At 35.2% G+C, this 7479-nt stretch overlaps 2 protein-coding genes across 2 annotated transcripts; both read left to right on the top strand.

Annotated features, from left to right (window-relative positions):
* Window positions 1–237: 237 nt before the first annotated feature.
* LOC132853911 (H-2 class II histocompatibility antigen, A-Q alpha chain-like) lies at window positions 238–2524 on the top strand. Its single transcript, XM_060881954.1, has 5 exons — window positions 238–386; window positions 577–822; window positions 1659–1940; window positions 2066–2195; window positions 2277–2524. The coding sequence occupies exons 1-4, from the start codon at window positions 329–331 to the stop codon at window positions 2185–2187; spliced, it is 708 nt and encodes a 235-aa protein (XP_060737937.1). The 5' UTR covers window positions 238–328; the 3' UTR covers window positions 2188–2195; window positions 2277–2524.
* Window positions 2525–4850: 2326 nt separating this feature from the next.
* Window positions 4851–7146, top strand: LOC132853909 (HLA class II histocompatibility antigen, DR beta 4 chain-like). Its single transcript, XM_060881949.1, has 6 exons — window positions 4851–4955; window positions 5268–5540; window positions 5790–6071; window positions 6288–6401; window positions 6525–6553; window positions 6652–7146. The coding sequence occupies exons 1-5, from the start codon at window positions 4901–4903 to the stop codon at window positions 6545–6547; spliced, it is 747 nt and encodes a 248-aa protein (XP_060737932.1). The 5' UTR covers window positions 4851–4900; the 3' UTR covers window positions 6548–6553; window positions 6652–7146.
* The last annotated feature ends 333 nt before the right edge of the window (window positions 7147–7479 follow it).

The following is a 7479-nucleotide window of genomic DNA, read 5'->3' as shown; positions in this document are numbered from 1 at the left end:
TTTCTCCAATTAATGTTAGAGTTCATTTTCATGCTTTCATTAAAAACAAACAATCTGTTTGTTTGTTTGTTTGTTTGTTTGTTTGTTTGTTTTTTTCTCACAACATTTCTGTTCTTTCCCTGTTTGTGTTTTAGTCATCAGTCCTCAGTGTGTAAAACTCATCTGAGTCTCTTCCTGGACACTGATGACGTGTGAGTGATGGGACGCTGTGATTGGATGATTTCTGCTTGACTCTTCACTCCTCTGTATTTCTGTCTGTATTCAGTCTGAGTGTTCAGTCAGTGTTCAGTGAGGTTCATCTGAGCTGCTGATTTACTCACAATCCAGGATGAAGTTATTGTTGATCTTCTTCACACTCATGTGTGTGACGGACACTGAAGCAGGCGGTAAGTCAGAGTTTATTCATGTAAATATTTATTAATGATATTAAATCGTCATAATGTCGGTGTTTTAACTGGATTTATATTAAACACGTTGTTTCAGATCATCACAATGTTTTATAAATGATAATAAAGTTTAATGAATCTGTTGATAATCTGATGTTTAAACATGATTTTGTTTCTGTGTGAATTTCAGTTAAACAACACACACTGGATTTAGTCGCTTGTTCAGACACTGATGAGGAGTATATGGTGGGGATCGATGGAGAGGAGCGGTTTTATGCAGATTTTAAACAGAAGAAGGGAGTAGATGCGCTGCCTCCATTCTCTGATCCTATCGACTTCCCCGGAGCATACGAGTACGCCGAGGCTAACATGGGCGTCTGTAAACACAACTTAGACGCGTGGAAAAAAGACTTTAAAGACATGCCTGTGCCTCAGGGTGAGTAACTCACTGTACACAAAGGAGCTTTTATACATTTAATATAAAATAATTTACATGAATCTGTTATATTTGTTGTAGATTTGACTGTTCTGAAGTTCTGAGTATTTAAACTGTCAGTAAACTTTAATAATTACATTATAAAGACATTAATATACTGAACCCTACAGAATAAACACTGACACTACAGTACAGTTATAGTACAGTGTTTATATTCAGTTTAGTGTTTAATAAAACATCACACAGTGAATCACATCATTAATACAGTTATCTGATCTGGAACATCAAATATTTAATTAATTAGATTTATTTATAGAGAATTGTAGTTTAAACTCAAATGTAGTTTAAACTCAGTTACAATCAGAGAACTAATGATGTGTTTAAATATAAATACACTGATAAATCTTTCAAACATCTCTCTCTCTCTCTCTCTCTCTCTCTCTCTCACTCACTCACTCACTCACTCACTCACTCACTCACTCACTCACTCACACACACACACACACACATACACACACACAGTGCTAACAGTAGATTGTATAATTGGTTACTGGACAATGATGCAGAGAGATAACACATAACTGAGTACTGAACACAATCAGAGGGCAGATTTGTCACTAATCACAGTTCAAGGGTTTCTTCTGTCATTTGTTTATAAACTTTGAATTGAGGTTTAATAAACCTATAATAAAGCTTCTGTCTTCTAAACACTTAATGTTTAAAATATTCCTGATCTGTTGGTGATTAGAAGTTAGAGACAATCAGGAGAAATAATAAACATACCACAGACTCAGAGTTATAACACTGATGATTTTGTGGTTTATATTTCTGCCCAGATGCCCCACAGAACTCCATCTACCCCAAACAAAAGATGCAGCTGGGTTCAGAGAACACACTCATCTGTCACTTCACACGTTTCTTCCCTCCACATGTTACTGTGCGCTGGACCAAGAACGGTGAAGACGTGACGGACAAATCCACACTCAGTCAGTTCTACCCAAATGAAGACAACACCTTCAACCAGTTCTCTCACCTGTCCTTCACCCCACAGGAAGGAGACATTTACACCTGCACAGTGGAGCACAAGGCGCTGGATTCACCTGACACCAGGACATGGGGTGAGACGTGAGGAGTGTTTAATACTGATTCTGTCTTTATTAAGTACAGAAATAACCCTCTGTGTGTGTGTGTGTGTGTGTGTGTGTGTGTGTGTGTGTGTGTGTGTGCATCTGTGTGTGTGTAGAGGTGAATGTTGAACTTCCCAGTGTTGGTCCGTCTGTGTTTTGTGGTGTTGGTCTGTTTGTAGGTTTGCTCGGAGTCGCTACTGGAACTTTCTTCCTGGTTAAAGGAAACCAGTGTAACTGAAGCTTCAGGTAACTGAAACAATTAAACATCACATGTATTATATCTGATAAAGTGTACAGCGCTGACACAAACCTGTCTCTGTGTTTCAGACAGAGGTGAAGAGACGCATTAGATTCCTGCCATCAACTAAAGTTTCAGTCATCTGTTAGAGCACTGAAGTGTTTATCTGTTCCTCTGTACAACTGTGTGTTGGATTCTTCTAAACTCACTGCATAAATCTGTTAAAGTGTTTGTCATTTATAGAAATGTCTAATTGATGTTAGAGGAGAGAAGGAAAGTGAATATGAACAGGAATTCTTACAAATAATAAAATAAATCAACTTTATTTATGTGAAAATGTGTGATCAGGTGATTTCTTCCACACAGAGACATTTGTTGCACCAGTAAAAATAAAAAAAATTAAAAATAATCTGTAGTCCAGTTTGAAGTACTTTTGATCACACATCACATGCAATAAGTGTTGTTCAGATGTTCAGATTAAAACTACTAAAAAAATGAAAATCGGTCTTCATTTTTCTCTTAGAGACCAACGGATTTAACAGTAAACCTGCAGTAGAGCAGCGACAACCTGCAGACTTTTTCTGATTGTCTCTCGACACTCAGACACTTAGTTTAAGACACAAGTTTAGACAACCTGCTAACCTGCTCTCTGTAGCACAAACATCATTTTATTTGGTCTATTTTTTATATTTATTCATGTCCAAGTTTTTTGCACTCAGTCTCTTACATTAAATTGTATGTAACACTAATAACAGTGAAAAAATCAGTTTCAGTGTAAAATATAAATGTTAAATGTAAATATTAAAAGTACATTTTAATTCTACATGTTAAAGGTTGAACATTTGGTTGATATGATAAGTGTCCCGTCCCCTCAGGGAGCTTCACTGGATAAACCTGGTGTTGGGTTTAAAACTTCACTGTTACTGGAATCAGGTAACTGGTGTAAAGAGAAAAGTGTTTATTTTGTGTTCAGGACACGTTTAGGACGATGATATAATCACCACAATCAGTAAATCCTGAACTTAGTCTCTGGTGTTACATTACAGACAGAATGTGAGATGTTGTAGGAGTTTTAGTGCTCAGTGATTTAATAGGAGATAACAACGACTATCTGACTCTATTCTGTACTTCTGTTATTTCACTATAAGTTATTGTAAGGTGTGAAGCTCTTATAGGAAAGTTTTATTCATGTGATAAAGATACAACATGAAATAATGTGAAACAGCAAAAGTGCATCACAATAATAATCAATAATCATTCACTGTTTTACTGAATGATGGTGGATTTAACAATCTCTCAATCAGTTCTGATTTAACAGTTAGAATAAAACCTGTACACACACTTATGTAATGTGTGTGTGTGTATGTGTGAGTGTGTGTGTGTGTTTTTTTTTACCTGTTCAGGTTTAACAAAAACTTCTGTTTCTCTAATATTATTTCAGAAAACAGTTTTATTAGAGACAACATTAAAGTCTATTAGCATCACAGTTATTAGAATTAGCACATAGTTAAATACCGAACGTTTTTAAAATAAACAATATATATAAAGACTGATATTCTGTTAGGAAAAATATTAACTAAACATAAAAATAAAACCTATAGTAAGAAATATTTTACTAATATTTATATAGATTCAAATTTAAGTAGCTAAATTACTTTTAGTTTACGGGGGGGTCACGGTGGCTTAGTGGTTAGCACGTTCGCCTCACACCTCCAGGGTCGGGGTTCGATTCCCGCCTCCACCTTGTGTGTGTGGAGTTTGCATGTTCTCCCCGTGCCTCGGGGGTTTCCTCCGGGTACTCCGGTTTCCTCCCCCGGTCCAAAGACATGCATGGTAGGTTGATTGGCATCTCTGGAAAATTGTCCGTAGTGTGTGAGTGTGTGAGTGAATGAGAGTGTGTGTGTGTGTGCCCTGTGATGGGTTGGCACTCCGTCCAGGGTGTATCCTGCCTTGATGCCCGATGACGCCTGAGATAGGCACAGGCTCCCCGTGACCCGAGGTAGTTCAGATAAGCGGTAGAAGATGAGTGAGTGAATGTTACATTCCATGTTCAATGTTAGATTCCATTCAAAAACCAAGGTAGAAGAAGGAGTGAGGTCATAGGTGAAAGGTGAGTGAGAGGGCAAAGGGCAGGTGTCAGAATAAAAGGCATTTTTTATTGATTTGATGTTATTTTAATGTGCAGATGTGTGATTGAAAAATGAAACATAATTTAAAAAAAAAAGACACTTGTGTAGACCAGTCATGTCTAACAGTCTGATAACTTGGACAGTAGTTTCTGTGTTATTGTCATACAGAAACTTATAGAATGTAAGAATAAAGAAGAAACAATTTAAACACAAAACTGTGATACAAACTATTTTTACTAACAATTTATAATTAACAAGGACATAAACATCACACCAAAACATCTCATGTTCATCCCTAACTACATGTAAAAACAATGTTATTATTATTATTATTATTATTATTATTATTATTATTATTATTATTATTATTATTTAATTCATTATCATAGTTGTTGTTTATTTATTTCTTTATTTTTTATTTTTTTACAATTTTGCCCCTGTGCAGTTTTTAGAGAGAATAAAATTGGATTAAATTCTGCCTGGTAACATGTGACTGTGTGTGTGTGTGTGTGTGTGTGTGTGTGTGTATTACAGTAGATCTTCTGTACTTTCCTCAGTCAGATCTGAGACTCAGAGAAGAAACAATGTTCAGGCTCCTGATTCTGTTCATCGTCCAGTCTGCGATCCTGAACACAGCCAGTGAGTGTTTACTGTAATAATGTTAATGAAATAATGTTAATTAAATAATCTTACTGTAATAATGTTAATGATATAATGTTAATGAAATAATGATTTATTTTGTTTATTGTTCAGAAAAGAATGAAAACATATGTTTAGAAGGAAACAGATATTAATTACATTTAACACTGAACCTTTTACAGAAGCGGAGATTTATTTATTTATTTATAGTTGTGTTTAAAAGCAGATTTAAAGACAGAATTAGTGTTAAATGTTAAATAACATTTTACTTTGTTTCAGCAGTGTGAATGTTTTGTTGTTATTTTCTCTCAGATGGAGATCACCTGTCAGTTCCACGTTGGTGTTACTGGAATAAAGATGATCTCAGTGATATGGAGTTCATAGAGTCTTACATCATGAACAAGATTAAATACGCTGAGTTTAACAGCACTCTGGGGAAGGTTGTGGGATACACTGAGACTGGTGTCAGAAACGCAGAGGTATGGAACAAAGACACTGCAGATCTACAAGCACGAAAAGCCCAGGTGGAAACTGTCTGTAAACCTAATGTTGGGAATTACTACAGCGCTGTTCTGAGTAAAACAGGTGAGATTATTTTACTAACATAAAAACTTTTATTCTGTAATATTTACACTATTTCCTCTTTCTGTATCCCTGAAACACATTTATCTTTATTTTATAATAGATTAGTTTCACACATTAAAATAAATAGATTTTATTCACTGAGCTGCTCAACTGTAGCTTCTAAATACAACTGATGACCTGTTACACATTATTATTATTATTATTATTATTATTATTATTATTATTATTATCTGTGGTTTATTTCTACAGTTGAGCCTCAGGTTAAAGTGAAGTTGGTGAAGAAATCAGACGGCTCTCATCCTGCCATGTTGATGTGCAGCGCTTACAACTTCTACCCTCCACTCATCAAAGTGACCTGGCTGAGGAACGGTAAGGAGGTTAAAGGAGGTCAGACGTCCACTGAGGAGATGGCTGATGGAGACTGGTACTATCAGATCCACTCACACCTGGAGTACACACCTGAGTCTGGAGAGGAGATCTCCTGTGTGGTGGAACACGCCAGCTTCAAAAAACCCATGAGCTATAAATGGGGTGAGTCTCATTACCACTGTCTGATCTACAGTCTGATCTACAGTCTGATCTACAGTCTGATCTACAGTCTGGTCTACAGTCTGATCTACATATCTAAGTCCACAAAACTGAGAAATTGACTTTTAACAAGTCATCAGAAAAATAAGACCTGATGTTACATCAGTAATAATAATATATTTCTGTTATATATTAATTAAATCCCTGTGGGTGTCTCAGATCCGTCCATGTCTGAACCTGATAAGAGTAAGATTGCTATCGGAGCGTCAGGTCTGGTTCTGGGGGTCGTGCTTTCAGCTGCTGGATTCATCTACTACAGGAAGAAATCCTCAGGTCAGTGACTGAACCTCCAGGAATCATCTAGAACATCTGTGGATTAGATCATGAATAAAATCAATTATTAATAAACCATTGAACCTGATCTCTGATCTTCATCTGTCTGTTTGTTGTTCTCAGGACGGATCCTGGTCCCGACATAAACACAGGTACGAGTCTGGAGTTAGTTTATATTTATTTACCCAGAATGCTCTGTGTTTATCTTCAGCTACACTAATATCTTACACGTGAATCTTCATCTTCTCAGGTCTTCAGGAGGAGGAACACTGGAGTGTTTACTGGAACCTCATCAGATAAACACCTGCTTTATTCCTAACAGTGAGATCTTACTGAGACATTAATGTGTTCTTCTGTTTGTTATCACTTACTTTTAGCTTTTAACATTTTAATAAAACTCGTGTTAAATATTTTGATTTTAATCTTTATAAAAATTATTCAGTAGAAAATAAACAAACTGAGTTTAGACACATCCAGATTTCTGAACATGTAGAAATGAAGGTTTTAAAATGAACCTGAAACTTTTCATTATTAAATCTTTAGCGCCCCCTACAGTCTGTTTAACTCTGACTCACTTCTACAGGTTTAGTGACTGTTTATTATCAGTTTATACTAACACTCATCTGTACTTTTCTGTTTCTGATCATCAGTCACTTCAGTTTCATTTGAATTGTTTTTGATTCTGTTCGTTTGCTGAATCTTTAAAACTGAATTAAATAAATCTGATTACATGAAAAACTTTCAACAGATTTCACTTTGCATCAATTCTACAGCTGAAATAAAGTCAGATTTTATTAGTCAACTTTTCATCCTAATTATTTTATTGTGTGAGAATCAGATGAGTCTGAGGTTCAGAACAAAAGAGCTATTAATAATAATAATAATAATAATAATAATAATAATAATAATAATAATAATAATAATAATTGAGATCATTGTGACTTTAATTAAATTATTTTAATTATTTGATTTAATTTGCTTCTAAACTTCTTTGTGACCTTCAGCACCAGAGGATCAACACAATGATTCGATTTATTTTCTCTTGTATTACAGAATATTTATTATTTTGGTAGAAATC

This window comes from Tachysurus vachellii, chromosome 11 (genome assembly GCF_030014155.1).
Source record: "Tachysurus vachellii isolate PV-2020 chromosome 11, HZAU_Pvac_v1, whole genome shotgun sequence".
NCBI classification, from domain to species: domain Eukaryota; kingdom Metazoa; phylum Chordata; class Actinopteri; order Siluriformes; family Bagridae; genus Tachysurus; species Tachysurus vachellii.
Note: the sequence above shows the minus strand (reverse complement) of the source record. Positions and strands in the feature narration are given on the sequence as shown.

Coding starts and splice junctions, on each gene's coding strand:
- LOC132853909 (XM_060881949.1), top strand. CDS start 4,901: ATGTTCAGGCTCCTGATTCTGTTCATCGTCCAGTCTGCGATCCTGAAC. Junction 4,956..5,267: donor TGCGATCCTGAACACAGCCA/GTGAGTGTTTAC, acceptor ATTTTCTCTCAG/ATGGAGATCACCTGTCAGTT. Junction 5,541..5,789: donor CGCTGTTCTGAGTAAAACAG/GTGAGATTATTT, acceptor TTATTTCTACAG/TTGAGCCTCAGGTTAAAGTG.
- LOC132853911 (XM_060881954.1), top strand. CDS start 329: ATGAAGTTATTGTTGATCTTCTTCACACTCATGTGTGTGACGGACACT. Junction 823..1,658: donor AGACATGCCTGTGCCTCAGG/GTGAGTAACTCA, acceptor ATTTCTGCCCAG/ATGCCCCACAGAACTCCATC. Junction 1,941..2,065: donor ACCTGACACCAGGACATGGG/GTGAGACGTGAG, acceptor GTGTGTGTGTAG/AGGTGAATGTTGAACTTCCC.